The sequence below is a fragment of the Episyrphus balteatus genome, chromosome 1 (assembly GCF_945859705.1).
Source record: "Episyrphus balteatus chromosome 1, idEpiBalt1.1, whole genome shotgun sequence".
Lineage (NCBI taxonomy): Eukaryota > Metazoa > Arthropoda > Insecta > Diptera > Syrphidae > Episyrphus > Episyrphus balteatus.
Genome location: NC_079134.1, coordinates 140,409,441 through 140,426,931, shown reverse-complemented (window position 1 = coordinate 140,426,931; position 17,491 = coordinate 140,409,441). Strand labels below are relative to the sequence as shown.

General features: G+C 28.2%; 2 protein-coding genes across 3 annotated transcripts in view; both read right to left on the bottom strand.

Moving 5' to 3' along the window:
- LOC129907178 (solute carrier family 2, facilitated glucose transporter member 1-like) overlaps positions 1–2,072 on the bottom strand; it is a 48,618-nt gene extending 46,546 nt beyond the window's left edge. The window contains exon 1 of one of the 2 annotated variants that reach the window (XM_055983271.1): positions 1,633–2,072. In XM_055983271.1, coding sequence (XP_055839246.1) covers positions 1,633–1,662 — 30 coding nt within the window. In that variant the 5' untranslated portion in view covers positions 1,663–2,072. The remainder of the gene's footprint in view (positions 1–1,632) is intronic. The other variant, XM_055983270.1, reaches the window with a different exon arrangement.
- An 11,891-nt stretch (positions 2,073–13,963) lies between these two features.
- LOC129907201 (uncharacterized) lies at positions 13,964–14,840 on the bottom strand. The gene is made up of 3 exons (XM_055983300.1): positions 14,773–14,840; positions 14,590–14,715; positions 13,964–14,527 (listed from the first exon to the last, which is right to left on the bottom strand). The coding sequence occupies exon 3, from the start codon at positions 14,468–14,470 to the stop codon at positions 14,069–14,071; it is 402 nt and encodes a 133-aa protein (XP_055839275.1). The 5' UTR covers positions 14,471–14,527; positions 14,590–14,715; positions 14,773–14,840; the 3' UTR covers positions 13,964–14,068.
- Positions 14,841–17,491: the final 2,651 nt, after the last annotated feature.

Here is a 17,491-nt window from a genome sequence, read left to right as displayed (position 1 = left end):
TTTTTTTTAGCTAAATAGAATATTTTTTTGTTTTATTAATAACATTTGAGATACATACGTTTATGCTTACTCATGTTTAATTGAATCCTTATTCATAAAGAAAGTATTACAAAATGTATCTTTTTGAAATTATTTCATATTCATCTTAAAATTTTAAACATTTTATTTATTACGTCCACCTTCTGAATGGCTTTCAAAGACAAGTCAGAACATTTTAGAATTCAGCTTTACTTTCTGACCAACTAAAATCAAAATCTTTTCAAAAAATTTAAAATTATAAATTTTTTCATCTCTACAAGATTGCATTTATTTTAATTTGGATATGTAATTAAAATCTTTAATTTTAAAACTAAAAAAAAATCAAACTTCCGAAATTTATTTTTTGATAATTTTAAAAAGTGATAGAAAACTAACAAAAGTGATGCAAAAAAATTAGATTTTGGTATTATAAAAACAATATGTGTGCCAGGTACTTTCCATTTAACAACTGAGTTAGCGAGGGAGTGTGTACTTGTGTAGTGTACAACAAGTGTACCTGTACTTGTACAAGCGATTATAGTTATATGTACATCTCACTCACAGAAATTCATTTTCTATTAAAACTTTACAAAATAATAAATTCGATATATAATAGCTGGGGTAGTTTTTAAGGAAAATTATTGTAACAGGTTGATTTTTGGTTGAACATAATTTTTGTCTAAAAAATGTTGTGAACTTTGGCCCCTTTATAATGGGACTAGCGGACAGAGGAAACTTCAGGACTGTTTACAGATTTTAAACCACCCTAACACCAAGCTGTATACCAAAAATCAGCCTATTATAAATGTTTTCCTTTCTTTGACAATTTTTCTTCTATTCTTACTGGATTATTATAGATAAATGTAATTTTCAAATTTCACATAATATTTTAAAGATTACATTATACGTATAAAGATTTTACCAAAATCTAATAAATTTAAATAAAATTAAATTGTAACTTCAAAATTTACATAAAACATACATACATATTTTCTTAAAGACAAATCGGCATTTTAAAATAATTTCTTTTTTTTTAATTTTTATTCAGGGTTACAAGAAAACTTTAAACAAAATAAAAGATTTAGCTATTTTTAAATTACTCATACTTTCAATTAAACCACATTTCTATAGCAATTATAGCAAATCATTAAAAAAAAATCACTCGCTTCAAGTGCTACACTATGTCAATATCAAGGGGAATTTTTTTCAATAGAAACATGTAATTATGTACATTGAAATTCGAGGAATTACGGTCAATTTGTTGTTGTTGTTTTTTTTTTCAATAAAACCACAATTTTCAATAAAGTTAAGTTCTAAATATTTAATCCATTTACAGTAACTTAATTAAAAAAATCCAAGGTAAACAAACTTCTTTCAAATATTTTAAACACCGTAAAAGAATAAATTACTTGTAGGTATTTACTTGATTTTTGTTTTAAATAGGTAGGTACTATAAACTTAAGGGTTAAGTACAAAAAAAAAAAACAATTAAACCTCAAGGTTAGAATTATAATTTAATTAAATTATTTTTCAATAAATATATTTATATATTTTTTATTGCATTATTTAAATTGAATAAAATTGACAATTATTGTTTTTTAATGAAAAACTCACTTTTTCAATTTGGGATTCACTTTTCTCCATTTTTCACTTTTATTGAATGATAAAGGGAATTATTAGATACCTCTTAAGTATACCACAAAAGTTTAATTAATATTCTAATTCAATCTTTTTTTTTTTTTGCTTCTGATAAAAAATCAGAAAGTTTTATTTAATTAAAAATAATTTTCCACTCGACACCACTCAACGGGAATCATATATTATTATCCTTAAAGTCTTGTACAAATATTTGCGACCACACCAACTCGTTAATTGAACTTAACTGGATTAGAAATTTAAATCGTAGATACCTTTATTAACGTTTTGACAAAAAAATGTATCTTTTTTAGATCTTGCGATGATGATCATAAAAAAAAAAATAAAAATATTATTATTTTTAAATTCGCTTAAGCTGATGCGGAGAGTTTAAGTTACAGCTCGAGTATAGTGTCGTTATGGCAGTGTGGATTACGATTTAAGATTGTTTCTGTTTAGCCGCTAAGCACTGCCCGAGACTCTATACGATAGCAATGGCGATTTGATTCTTATTCTCTATGATAGAGTAACAATTCTATACTGTACGTACATACAATTATTATGCTCTCGATTGAAGTATAACAATGATACTCGGAAGTAACTATAACGAATAATTAAAGTTAGTAGCAGTTAGCAGAGTAAAGCTCTGTATTATTGTTATTATTATTTTTTTTTTTTTTGGTTTGGTTTGGCACGTCCCTCTCTCAAGCCGCCTTTTTTGAATACAAAAATAAAACATAATCAAAACTTAAATTAAGTAAATCGCAAGGTCGCAACCGACCGTCAACTTTGCGTATGAGCAATATGCGAAAATAAAGCTACTGCTTCCCACTGCCAATTCCGGTGTACAATATTGGAACGTGCTGGTCTATATCACTGTTTATTGACTCTTTATAGAGACTCTACTTGAGTGATATCGAATTTTTCTTACTTAAATCGAGATTTGATTTGTATCTCTTTATCAAGTAGATACCTACTTTTTTATAGATAAATCATAAATAGATGAAATTTAATCTATCGCTAGTTTGAAAGTGATAATATTGATGTGCGGTATTATAATTGGATTTTGTTTTAGGTGCTTTGAGTACCTGTGTGCATATTTAGGCTTATCGGTTAACTTTTATAATAAAAGAAAAAATATTTAATAATATTCCATGGAGATTATACATACCTACTTGTAATTATGGGGTCGATGGAATTTAACATTGCTACAAGATGTCTTTTTTTTGTTTATGTTTGTAGTGTGATTAACATAATATTGTTAAATGTATGAATAGGTTGAGAGTTTAGGAAAATATTGATATTTACTTTGGTCATGGTATCTTTGATTTACATAAGTTAACTAAAAATATAATGCAAATTTTACATTGCTGCGTGTAATTCAGAATATGTATCATCAAAACTGTGTCAAAAATGATACATCAATGAAAATTAATTAAAATGTTTCATTTATGATTATGACAGAAACCAAGAATCTAAGCAGTCTATAACAATATATTTTTTTTTTGTAAATAAGGAAAATCCGTACCCATAAGAAATTTACTAAAAATGTTTTATTTTCCATGTGAATCATGAATAATATAAGTCTCTATATACCTACATTTTGTTCAGATGAAAGGGTGTTTTTTTTTTAGCTAAGTAATGATAACGGTACCGGTACCCTATTGAAATTCGGCAATTATAATATTACATTTGCAAGAATCTAAAGTGTATATAAAAAATATTATGGTTAAAAGCGTGTTTTTTTATTGAAATAAAACATTGATGGGACACCCTAATTAAATTTGGTTAAAACGTTACATTTGGGATAGGAAGCAAGATTCAGAAATTATTTTGGGTTAAATGGTGATTTTTTTGAGGAGTCAAGTTTAGTTAAATATGCTAAGCTTTAGAAGCAAAAGTCTAGAACTTAAATGTATAATTGCCTTATGAAAACAAGTATTGATATCGTGTCGAAAACTTTTTTTTTCCCTATAAGAATTGATTTTTGTCATGCCGATGCCGTCCTTAATGGGTGGACCGATTTTCTTCAATTTTTGCTTTCGATATATGTAGGTCATAATATACGGCAAGTTCAGGGTTCTAGATAGTATTCAGATATGATACTACAACTGGATAGAGGATGCGAAAAAAGAGCGTCCCACAATTCTGTCTGCCTGTTTAAATTTAAATTTTATAGGATTAATATAAAAATGGATGTTACGATTTTGATTAAAAAAAAGTCTTTATGCATTGGCAATTTTCTTAATCAATTTTTTCAAAACCGATCAATGAATTATGTTACAAATTTTTTTTTAATGTGTGGATTAATAATTTCTACCATCTTTTTTTTTTTTTGATCTTATAAATTTTTTCAAAATAAAAACACAGATTTTTTTAATTTTTTCCAAACATTTACAAAAAGGACTCAATTTAATTTAAAAAAAAACGGCTGAAACGATTTTGATTTTTTTTTTCTTAAAATACCTACCGTACACTCAGGGAAAAAAATTAGTTATTTTGTAACTATGTATTTGCATAGTCATTTAAAAGAATTCAATGAAATTTGGCGAGTAACTATTTAAAAAATGACTATTATAATAGTCACATGCCAAAGCAAAATAGTTAAAAGTAACTATGTATTTTGTATAGTTACAGAAAACAAGATGTCGTATAGTTACAGATGACAAGATGTCGAAGAGTGCCAGTGCGAGTACAAGTTTCAAGTCGTGTGGGTACAAAAATGGAGACTTTTGTTTAAAAAGAATTAAACCTGTTGTTCGTTTAATTCTTTTTAAACAAAAGTCTCTATTTTCGAAGAAAACCAGTGTCAAATCATACAACTTTTTCAGTATATTGCTCCAAATAAAGGTACAAAATTAAATAATTAAGTAATTTATTAAATAATGTTCAAATTTATTAAGGGGGGAAATCCCTCTGGACGACAGCTTTTTCAATAATATTTTTTGGAAAACTAAAAGCTTTTATTGACATTTGGAAAAGTATGTGATGTTATTGACATTATGAAGTATTGATACAATTTTTTTGAAGTACAAAAAAAAACAAAATGGCGGCTCTACAGCTCTTTAAAGTTGACGTCTCGAGTTTGCGCCGTGCAATGCCCAGGTCCAGAAAATTATTTATAATCAAAAAAGACATTTTTTTCCAATAAAATATATTTATACGCATTGCATGAACCTAAATTTAGTAAAAAAAAATGTGTAAAATAAAAATTTGATACCAAAAAAAAACAAAAAAACACAATGTTTTTTTATAAACAAATTGTTAAAAAAAAATATTTATTGTAAAAATTTTATTGAACTTTTAGATTCACGCAATGGCCAATAAATTAAAGAGTAATTTGCAATTTATTTCAAGTCGAAAGCTTCATTAGTTTTTGAGTTACATACGTTGCACGGCGCACGGTTGTCCAAAATGACTTATCTCGTTGCAAAAGTCATAACTTTTGAACGGATTGAGGTAGCCGTACAGTTTTTTTAATTTGAAGGAAATTTCCAGGGCTGTTACATTAATGAATTTCAAGAAAATTGTTTTACAGGGTGTTTAGGAATCATCGGCCGAAAACAGATTTTGTTAAAAAAAAAATATTTAAATTAAAATTGGTATGCCACTTTGTAGAAATCACTAATCCACATCTAAAAACAAAATTTCCGAAAAATAAAATGTCCCGTTTTCGAAAATTTTATTTTTCAAAAAAAATTTTCAAATTTTTTTTTTAAATCCAAAAATTATTTTTTTCGAAATTTTATTTTTGGCTTATATTTGAGTTATATAAGTGCTTCTTCACAAAAAGTTTCGTTGAAATCGAATAAGCCGTTTCGGAGAATATCGGATTTAAAAAAAAAAACCCCTTCTATGGCAGGTACCGTTGATAATGATTTTCCAACAAAAATTTTTTCATTAAAAGATAGACCTTGTCTTAAAACTTACATTGGATTTTTTTAAACAAAATCGTTGGAGCCGTTTTTGAGCAATTACAACTTTACTGAAATTGGTGTATGACAAGTACCGCTATTTTTGGTCCAAAAAAATTAATTCCAAAAATCCCTTTGGAGGGTCTCCAAAAAATGCTACATATTCTGGTACAGGGGCGTATACAGGTTTGCTTCTTGGGGGGGGTCATGCCAATTTTTTTTTTTTTTTTTTTCAAAAGTTTTGATAGCAGGCATAAACCTGAAAATGGGCTTTTTGAATTATTAAACATTAAAATTTGTGCGTCTTGCATTTCGAATCGAAAAGTTCCGAATGTAGTTCTAAAAATAACCAAACAAAAACGGTATGAGATTCGTTTAAGTTTAGCGTTAAGCCTTAAAGCCTAGAACGCTGCTGATGTGAAACGAAATTTTTCGTCGGTCTCCACGAGGACAACGAAATGCTTGCGAAATCTGGACCGAAAAATACTCAAAAATTGGAAAACATAAGTGAAAAAAAGCAACCACGCATCGCAGAAAGACATGCAATGACAAAATGAACAACAAAAACAAAAAAAAAAATCAAAATGTCATTTTTCCACACACAATGAATGTCCCCGGCAATTGTTTGTGTGCGAAAAAGAAGTTTAGACTTTCAATTTCGGTGTGCCGAACAGCGTACTACAGAACGAAAAGTTGAACGAAATTTTTGGTTTACCATTTCGTTGATTCATTTTTGTACTAGGCTTTAACTTTGACCAATTGAGGCTATCCTCTCCTAAAAATAAAATGTACTGTACGAGTACTTCGATTTAATAATTTGTCTTAAAGCAACTGTTCATTGTTTTCCGCTAGCCCAGAAAGTTAAAATAAAAATCGTTTTTACTTAATAACAGTTTTAACTTTTGAATTAAAAGTCTTCCTAACCTCAGGCAAACGAATTGCAAAGTTTTGTAAAAAAAATTGCATTTGAAAATATAATTTTTTTTAAATTTTGTTTTAAAATTGAATGGGAATTTAAAATACCTCTATTAAAATAGTAAAGACAAAAAAAATTATTTTGGCGATATTTTCGAATTCGTCCGTTTTCAGGTATTAATCAGCGATTTACAATATAAAAAACATTCAGTTGTATTTATTAGATTAAGCCCTGCTTTTTCAATCGTCAGATAGACTATCAGAAGAATAAATGTCACTATAAAAAAAAACTTTTATTCCTAGGAATAAGCTCTAACTAAGGTTTATCTAACTATTCAAAAAATTAGCCCTAAGTGATATTTAATAATAATATTTAAATTGCCTTAGATAATGTTGCTTACATTGCTTCTATAATTGGCTGGCCATTGATGATTAACAAATCGATAGTTGTTTCAAAAAATGCAACAGATCTAGCAAATTTAGTATGTACAAAATACTGTCATATTCTGTAAGCAAACAAAATTCACCAAATTTTATCAGACGAATGTATTGAACTGGAACATTGCAAAAAACTAAAAAGATTTGAGAAATGATATCCTTCTTTAACATTTTGCCGATGACGAATTTTATCAACAGAATTGACCTCCACACAGCAAGGCCACAGAAAGCTTCCCTATTTAAAACATATTTTATTCACTTCATCATATAAAAAAATAGAAGAAATGGCTGCTTCTTTTATTTGCTGGTAAGCAGTGTCTTGCCCTTAAGATATTATTTTTGTGTACCTACCAGATTCAATTTCTTTTAAAAAGCTTTGAATATAATAGGTACGTATCCGGATTTTGTTTCCATACAAAACTCTACAGCACAGCTCAACTAATATTATCGAACGAATCAAAATAATCCTAATCCAGCATAGCGTTCGCTAAAAATATGACCACATCCCCAAAATATGGTAAAATAGTTTGTTTGAATACCAAAAACTTTTTTTACTTTTAATTTTCGTTCATGTTGTAAAATTTCAACATTTTGAAAATAACACCGGCACACAAAATAAAAAAAAGTGTCATGTACCAGGAACCAGACCTATCTTTCTATATATTTTTTTGGGGCACGCTGAATCCGAATTTCAAGTCCGTTTGACCCTGTCACCCTCCAGTTTTGAGTAAAATGCAAAAAACTCAAAAAAAGGAAGTTTTTTGCCTTTTTTGGGGTCTTTTTTACATTTTTCTCAAAACTGGAGGGTGACCGGGCAAAACGGACTTGAAATTCGGATTCAGCAGGTCCAAAAACATATAGAAAGATGGGTCTTGTTCCTGGTACATACAACTTTTTTTTTTGGTGTGCTGGCACTGCACAGTGGTTTGGGTTGTATGGAGATGGCGTCATAATTCAATAACTTCTGAACTACTTGTTCAATAGGGATGAAACTTTCAAGCATGATATAAAGTCTCAAAAGAATTCACCACACCAAATTTCCGCCCACTGACACGCCCACTCACAAAATTTTTTTCTGTTTTTTTTTGTTTTATTAATTTTTTTTAATAGTATATTCAGTTTTTATTTCAAAATCAAACTCGAAAAAGTAATTCTCATGTTAAAAAAATACAATCAATTATTAAAAATACGAAATTTCAAAAAGTCAAAATTTAACCTTTTTTTCTGGAGAACTTATATTTTCTATGACGGAATTGAAATTTTGTAATTTTTTCTCAACTTTCTCGCCACTTTTTACTGCCCAAATGTCTTAGACGTTTTTTACACACTACAGGCAAAAATAGATCGTACCTAAGGAAAATTAATATAAAAACAAAAAATCAAAACGGCTCAAAAAGGCTCAAAACATACAACACTTAAACCTCAATTGCGCAACTTGTGGTCGATTGTGGGTGCTAAGATTATGATTTTCTTAAAGCTGACATATCATTCTTTATAACAAACAACTATTTTTGCTTAAGTTAGGTTAAGAACTATTTTTAAAGTTTACTTGAAGATTGACAAAAATAGCAAAAACGCGTAAATGGTACATGACTCTACCCACATAAATATAAAATTAAGCGTTCAAATATGACAAAAAAATTAATAAAATAATCTACACACCTTCCTTTTGTAATTCCATTTCAAAAAAATATTGATAACTTCACTTTTATAAAAAATAAAAATACTTGAATTTTATCAAATTTATTAACACCTGTTTTCAACGAAAATTGAATAATCAGTTTACTTTGAAAGCTAAAACAAAATAGATATCACGTGACTTGTAAGAAAAAATGTATGCAGCAGTAAATATTGAACTATTATTTATTAGAATAAGTCACTTGGGACAGAAAAAACGAACTTTATTTTTTTTATTTTTGTCATATGGGCGAAACCACAGTGCACTGTCGCAAAATGTCGCTTTCATCCCCGGCACACAAAAAAAAAGTTCCATGTACCAGGAACCAGACATATCTTTCTATATGTTTTTGGACCCGCTGAATTCGAATTTCAAGTCCGTTTTGCCCGAACACCCTTCAATTTTGAGAAAAATGCAAAAAAACTCCAAAAAAGTCATAAAAATCCAAACAAAATGCAGTCACAGCTCAAAACTGGAGGGTGACCGGGTCAAACGGACTTGAAATTCGGATTCAGCGTGCCTAAAAACATATAGAAACATAGGTCTGGTTCCTGGTACATGACACTTTTTTTATTTTGTGTGCCGGTGTAATCTTACTCAAGAGATTTCAGTATCACATACAAAATTCTTTTTTAAGTTCTGAGTTCTTGGGGGGGGTCATGACCCCGTGACCCCCCCCTTGTATACGCCGTTGTTCTGGTATAAGGAGAATATTTTTAAGAAAGATGGCCACCTAGGTTCTTATAGATTTATTTTATACCACAGGTGTTTAAAATTTTTCATAAAATACTTTTTTACATTTTGCCCAGTAGGAATTTTTCCGCAGATAAAACCTAAAATTACTGGACTATGAGTAGCAATCTGCAGACCTAGTGTTTTTTAAATGTAGTCAAGTCATATATTCAGCAGTTTTTGGAATTTACAACTTCTTTCTAAAAAGGCGTCCTTAATAAAATGAGGGTATTTTCTTTTAGACAAATAAAAATTTAATCATTAGAATTCTCTGTTGAAAACAGTAGGCACGATGAATGTGAAACAAAATAAATTGCACGACTGGAGTCGCACGTACTTGCTCTTATGCTTAAAGTAACTATAATGTTAAAGCTTTTTATTCAAGAAATTTAAAATTCGATATTTTGAAGAAATTTCATAAGTAGTATAAAAAAATTAAATCTGTTTTTATAATTAATAAAACTCCGTTTTAAAATATCTTAAAAAAAAAAACAAATATGCCATTTTATTTCTCGTATAAAAAGGTATTTTTAGAAAAAAAATTTTGAAAATTGTAGGAGCCGTTTTTTAAAAAAATAATTTTTTATATATAAAATTTTTTTAACATTTTTCAAAAAAAAAGTTGGTATGCCATTTTGAAGAAATAACTAATTTACACATAAAAACTAAATTTCAAAATTGTTCATTGATCCGTTTTCAAAAAATTGATTTTTCGAAAATAAATTTTGAAATATTTTTTAAAAAACCAAAAATGTGTTTTTTGAAAATTTTCTAAAATTTTAATATTATATTTACTTACACACTTTTGTATTCATTTAAATCGGGTTAATTTTGTACGAGATATTCAGAAACGAAAAAAACCGTTCTATGACAGGTACCGTTAATAACGGTACAAAAAATATTTTTTTTATTTAAAAAGTTGGCCCTTATGTGTAGTATTACACACAAAAATTTTAATCAAAATCGTTAGAGCCATTTTTGAAAAAAATTAACTTTTCTATTTCCGTTATATGGCAGGTACCGTTAGTTTTGGTCATAAAAAAAAAATTTCAATTTCCCCTCTAGGGAATCACTAAAAACTGCTAACTAATAAGTTTGAAGAAAATCAATTCACTCGCTTAGGCTGCAGCTCCAGATAGAGACAGACGGACAGACAGACAGACAGACAGACAGACAGACAGACAGACAGACAGAATTGCCGGACCCACTTTTTTGGCATTCTCCATCATCGTAATGTCATGTAAAATTGTTATCTCGAGTTCGATTTTTTTTACGAATCCTAAACTTGCCCTATAGTACCTATATCGCAAGTAAAAAAGGTTCTACCGTAACCATACAGTTGGAAGAAGTTGATAATACATGTAATGTATTATAAGGTTCTAGTTTCGGCAGTTGGGGTTTAAGGATAGTGCCTCTTTCTAATACACTATTGAATTTCGAATGTTTCCATCGAAAAAGCATTTAAGGCACATTTTTTCAATGCGAGATCATTATGATGTCAAAAAATAAGTTTTTTTTAGACAAAATTGGTAGGGCTAACCCTAATTTCTGCAAGGTTTCGCCATAATATAAATTTTAATCATAAAACTAAAAATACTCCATTCAAAAATAAGCGTGCTTATCTAAAAATTCAATAAATTAATTTATACATAATTAATAAAGTAAATCATGTTGAAGGTAAATTTTTAGAGACAGAATCTTAAACACATATAAATTTGAATATTTATTAAATGTTTTATTGCTGATGGTCATGGTGCTATTATAAAAAAAAATTCTACCCACACCTGCTATTTTTAGATTCAATATTTGTTTTAATTATCAAAGACTTAAGCCACAGAAAACATACGCAACGCAGTTCATAAATATTTCTTAAGACCATTTTAAATTAAAAAAAAATGTTTAACTAGGTACCCACATAATAGCTTTATAACTTCCTATTTTGCATCTGTTTAAAACGTGATCGTAAAACGGGTTTGCATTTCATTTAATTCATATTTCATGCACTTAACAGAATTGTGAACTTATTGTATCGAGAGAGGGTACAAACACTTTTACCTACGTGCTACGTAGATATTATTTATAACAATTTAAATAACAAGTTTCTTTTTGAAATATTTTTAAATGGTGTTTTTCTATTCTTTCTGTTGTTTGTCATACACGAAAGATTAATTTAATTTATCTCTTGGATTAGATTTTATCTATTAGATTGGTTTTGGATGAAAACAAACGCTAATGATATAGCAAGTCTGCAGAAGATGATATATTATGAGCATATAGGTACACTGAAAAATCTACTTATTTACCTACTATCATGAACATGACATTACACTTGAACAAGGTCACCGAAATGATCTGCATGCAAATATTTGTTAGACCGGCTTAGTTAATGTATATTTAACTTATTTAGCATTTCAGCTTAAAAGGCCCCTGCATCGAAAACATGCTTTTTCATTTTACGGAAAATGGGTATGAATTTATTTTAAATGATGTTCGTGCAAGTTCGTGCGACTCAGTCGTGCATTTTATTTTTGTTCGAAATCTATAAATACATGTGTAGATGGTTTGTTTAAACAAAATAATAGTTTAAAAAAAAACACCCAAATCGGACTTTTGAATTTAACTTGCACAATTGTTGTTGAATTGTTATTCAATAAAAGGAGAGATTTATTTCATTAGCTTCGGCGTGTGCAAAAACGGGTCCAAATGCTACGAATAGGTTTATTTTTTCAACTTTGAAGCAAGTTTTTCTCTTTCTTAGAAATTATTTCTTTCATATCAAAATCTGATAGTTTTCAAACAAGTTGCTACTGATTGTACCAAATAAACATAATTGAGAATGTTTGCTGCATAAAAAAAAATAGCAAGCGGACTCTGGTCTTAAATTGCATTTGAATATGCAGGTTATTGAAACACCTACCTTAGAAGTGCATGTAATATTTCAAAAAGGTCGGCAATGGCCAATGTTTTGCATAAAAGTAAGTTATTTTGTGGGATGAGAGCTCAATGACGCCAGGATTTAAGAACCCCCAACGTGATCGATTTCTTACTTGCGATATAGGTGCCTTCTATAGGTATATCAAGTTATGCATTCGTACATTTTTTCATGACATTACTATGATAGCCAAAAAAGTGGGTCCCGCAAGTCCGTCTGTCTGTCAGTCTGTCTGTCTGTATTCGAAGCTACAGCCTAAACGGATGGACCGATTAATGTCAAACTTGGTATGTAGCCCTATTTGACGACTCTCCAGTGGGGTTTTTGGAATTAATTTTGTTGGACTAAAAATAACGGTACTTGTCATAATCGATTGTAGTAAAGTTTAATTTGCTCGAAAATGACTGCAACGATTTTTTTTACCGACTTCCAAAAAGGAGTAGATATTCAATTCGTCTGCATTTTTTTAAGTGAAAACTTCTTTAGTATCGTAGTGATTTGAAACAAGATAAAACGAAAACGCGACACGAATATTCAACTTGTTATAACTCTTTGGTTTTAATAGATAGATGAATGAAATTCGTACTGTAGATAGGTAATTAAATAAACTATAATTAATACTAAACTATAATTAATACTTCAAAAATGTAAAAATTTTCAAATTTTTAGCGAAAGGCATAAAAAAAAACTAAAAAATTACACATGTAGATATTCAAGAAATCTAAAAAGTCATTTTTTAACTTTTGCAAAAAAGTCATTTTTAGGGTCCTTATGGGTTGCCAAAAGTTGTAGGCTGAATTTGAAAAAAAGTGACAGAAGACACATTTAGAGAATAGTATTGTAAGTATTTTGACAAATTTCGTGATATTTGGAAAATTGGATTGCCCAGGAGTTTGCCAAAGTTTTATTTTGATTCCAAAAATTTACATATAGCCGATAATTTGTTTTCGAAAAATGACACATTTAGACAATCACGAGATAAACATTTCCACATTTGTAAAAATTAAATTATGTATTTAATTTTTCTGAAATATAAGCTGCCAAAATTGTGGCTTGTCGACTGCGGGCTAAATTCAGGGTCATTCTTTTTTTCGGTTTTAACTATTTTCGAACAGCTTAAATTATTTTCTCTCTCACTCTTCGAAGCGGGTGGTGGTTGGCTAGCTTTATTTTAAAACATTACATATATTATACGTAGTTGACAAATTTTATTAAATGAAAATAACATAAGCTGCGTTCCTTTGGAAATATTTATCTACTGCTTAGTACTTAAAACTACTTTGAACTACTTTTGCTATACTGAAAAAGTAGTTCAAAGCAGCTTTAAGTACTAAGCAGTAGATAAATATTTCCAAAGGAACGCAGCTATAGGTATACTTACATAAAGCATTTTTTTACTTTTCCTGTTAGTTTAAATTGAAACAAAGTCATTAAAGATGTTAATTTTTCACATAAATTATAATTATACAACTGTTAACATATACATTTATGAACATGTAGGTATGGTTTGTAATATGTGTAATTATAATAAATTGAATGATTGGTTTTCAAATTATTTTTCACTGTCAAGTTCATCATTTTTTTTTTTACTTCGGTTGAGGTAAATGTTTTGGATTTATATTGCAGTAGTCACGTTTCAGTAATCTTTCCACGAATCTTACAATGCAAATAAATAAAAAAACAAAACCTGTAAATGCTTTTAATAAAAGTCACCATTATTTAATTGATAATATTTTGAAAAACAAGTAAATAGATTAAATAAATGCCTTTAAAGTTGAATACAATTTAAAGTGCAAAACTGAGCCCCTATTTATTCCTCACAGTAGCAGTTGTTGCTATTTTTGTTTTTGATTTGCCAGTCTTACGTTCCCGATGCCTCGGCCCACCAAATTGAGCCGGTTCACAATTATTCACATAATTTCGGGCATTATTACACACCTCAGTATTTATCCAAGAATTTTTGGGACAATTTAAAAATGTATGCCTCAAAGCACAATACGATACTAGTACAGCAAATGGTGAGCATGGTGTCTTAAGACCTTGATAAGCTTTATTTTTACTTTTACCAATGTTTTCACGATTAGCTTCGAATTCTTTTAGTTTACTCAGAATTTCTTTGGCACATTTCTCATAACCCAAATGAATGGTCTCAACTAATTCGGGATTATTTGGAACGTTACTTCGAATAAGTTCGTTCATAAGTGACATATTGAGGTGATTATTTTCAAGAGCTCCTGCACGTTTGAATACACATTCAACAGCACACTAAAAACAAAAAAAGACACTGTCTTTAAAATATGTACAAGAACACAATAATTAAAACTTACTGGATTTATAAATGTAAAATTATCATCGACATTCTTACTTATTCCACCAGCCAAAGTAACACTATAACACTGATCTCTGTATATATCAAATCGAATAACTGGCACTTTACAACATAGTTTAACATCCTTAAAACAAAATTTTCTTTATTAATAAACAAAAAAACAGTACAAAAAAATTCTTACCAATGGCGTGAATAATAGTTTTTGACTGCAATTAAATTGTATTTGTTGACCAATTACCTTTATAAAGAAATTACAAGTAAGTTTGTTAAAAAATTGTTAATTTAAAAACTTACATTGTCCAAAATAATTAGTATTAATATTAAACTGAGTCCAAACATAGTTATACATTGAAAGTATTAAACTTGAATGAAAATTTATGAATTTTTGGTTTCAATTTATATAACTGATATTCATCTAGATGTCATAAGAATCTTAATTTACTTTATTTAAATAAATGATCGGAAGTAGTAAAAATAAATGACCCCAAATAACAATTATTATTATCTAATACTCTTATTCACTTATTCCATACAATTGAAAAACTTAAAAAAAAAAAACAAAAATAGTACGTATACGCCACCGATACCAGGATAAACTACTTATTCGGATGGCTTTATTAAACCAAATCACTTTAATCCTTTTAGCAATCTGTATACGTGCTATACGTGCTTAAAAAGAGATTTAAAAGAGTTTTGGTTTTCATAATAGAGCAAAATAATATGTTCGTAAATGATACTGAGGAATGGGCCAATCTGAGACGAAATTATGATAATTCTTATTTAAATTAGCAACAAATTAAACTATTTTGGCGTTATATTGCTGCCAATTATGTTTTAAAGCCGAAAAAAAAATATGAATTATTAAAAAAATTACGATGTTCAACAAAACTAGATAATTCAATTTTTAGTTGAACCAAAATAAAAATAATTTTTTCTAATACAAGTAGGTATAAGTAAATTCTATTAATTTTGAAGAAAAATAAAATGAAATGCACGTCTGGGTCGAAAATTTAAGAGTTAGTTTCTTATATTTTTAAACTTTTTATTTACAAATTTTGTTAATTGGAAAGAACATAAAATTAATTTTTAAAAGAAAAAATACGAAAATAAATTTGAGCTCCCAAAAAAGTACCTATGCAATTTGATTTTTTTTTGTATTAAGATGCAATTTTAGAAAAATAATTTCAAAATCTATTGAACCGTTTCTAAACAAATAATTTTATATACCTAAATAAATTTTGAAAAAAAAAAAAATTAAATAAAGTTTTATTTTTTAGTTATTATTTTTCAAAAGCTATGACCAAAATTTCAAAAACATTCAACATTAAATTTTTTTTTATCCAAAAACTTTTTTCTCAAAATTTTAATTTTGATTCGCTAGGAGCTAAATTATGTATATAATTGCCTTTTAATAAAAAAAATTATTGAATTTGAACAAGTCTAAGGTTGAATTAAATTCGAACGTAAACTAAATTAGGGAAAATTATTATAATTTGATTTATTAGGAGGAATTTCACCAGAAATGTAAAAAAAAATATATAAAATCTGTGTTTTGAATTAATGTAGCACCATTTTTAATTTATTTTCATCATAAAACAAAGTATACCATCTGATTTCTTTAATGAAAAGAAATTTTTAGAAATAAAAATTGAAAATGGTTAGAGCCATTTTTGAAAAAAAAAAATTTTTTTTTTATTTATTTATACTACATCTAACATTTTTCAAAAAAAAGCTGGTAATCAAAAAAAAAAAAAAAAAAAGTCAGAAGTAAGAACTTTGTTAGGTGATTTTAATTGACTCTAGTGTGCTGAATTCAAAACTGTTTACTGATTTATTTTATCACGTCTAGTTTGTAAGCTATCTTCATCACTATTTTCTCAAAAACTAATTTTCAATTTAGTTCTTTTTTAATTTTTAGTCAAAAATATATATTTTTCCGAAATATGCTGCTTTTTAAAGTCCAAATCAGAAGACGCAAACTGAAATTTGGTTCAAAAAACTTTATTTACTACTTTGAAAAACCTAACAATATTTTTTTATGCATCACAAACTTCTTTCTTAAATATCTTTGAGAAAAAAAAATAATTTTGAAAAAAAGTACATAAATACCTTTGGACGTTTTAATATGGCGTTTTGAGATTGCATAAGTAGTTTTGCAAACAAAATGTAATGGTGATGTAATTCGTAATCAAGTGTACTAAAAAAAAATGCGTTTTTGACGTGTTTATAGTCATAGTCAAGTTTTTCAAAAACGTGACGTGCCAATGAAATTTTGGCCTCGGATTCGAACTCAGCACACAAAAGTCCTTTAGAAAAGTAGATTTTGGTTCAAGCCGACCAGTTTAATTAATTAACACTTTAAAACGATATTTCAAAATATTTCACTGATCCGTTCACAAAGATTTGATTAAAAAAAAAAAAATTGAAATATTTTTTAAAAATCCAAAATAAAAGTTAAAATCGGGTTAGTCGAGTACGAGATTTATTTATAAACCAAAAAAATGAGTTCTATGGCAGGTACCGTTAAAAACGTAAAATCGTTAGAGCCGTTTTTGAAAAAAATTTACTTTTCTATTTCCGTTTTATAGTTCTAAAAAAAAATTTAGTTTCCTCTCAAAGAACGAACATAAAAAAATACACCTTATGTCTATCGCACATTATGTCTGGTGAAAATCAACTCGTGTAAACATAATTTCATTCCCATACATTGCATAGGGAAATATAATAATAAATTCAACTTCCAATGGAATGAAACGTTGCTATAAAATTTGTACTTTGGCTTATTATTTGGTTTATTATTTTTCCTACTTCACTTCATTTCGAGTTTGGTTTTATAGTGTTTGATATCATTTTGGGAATAAGTTATACAAATTAAATTTCTTTGTCTGCAGTGGTTTCAA

Excerpts from the sequence above, each read along its gene's own strand:
- LOC129907201 (XM_055983300.1), bottom strand. The coding sequence starts at position 14,470 with ATGTCACTTATGAACGAACTTATTCGAAGTAACGTTCCAAATAATCCC.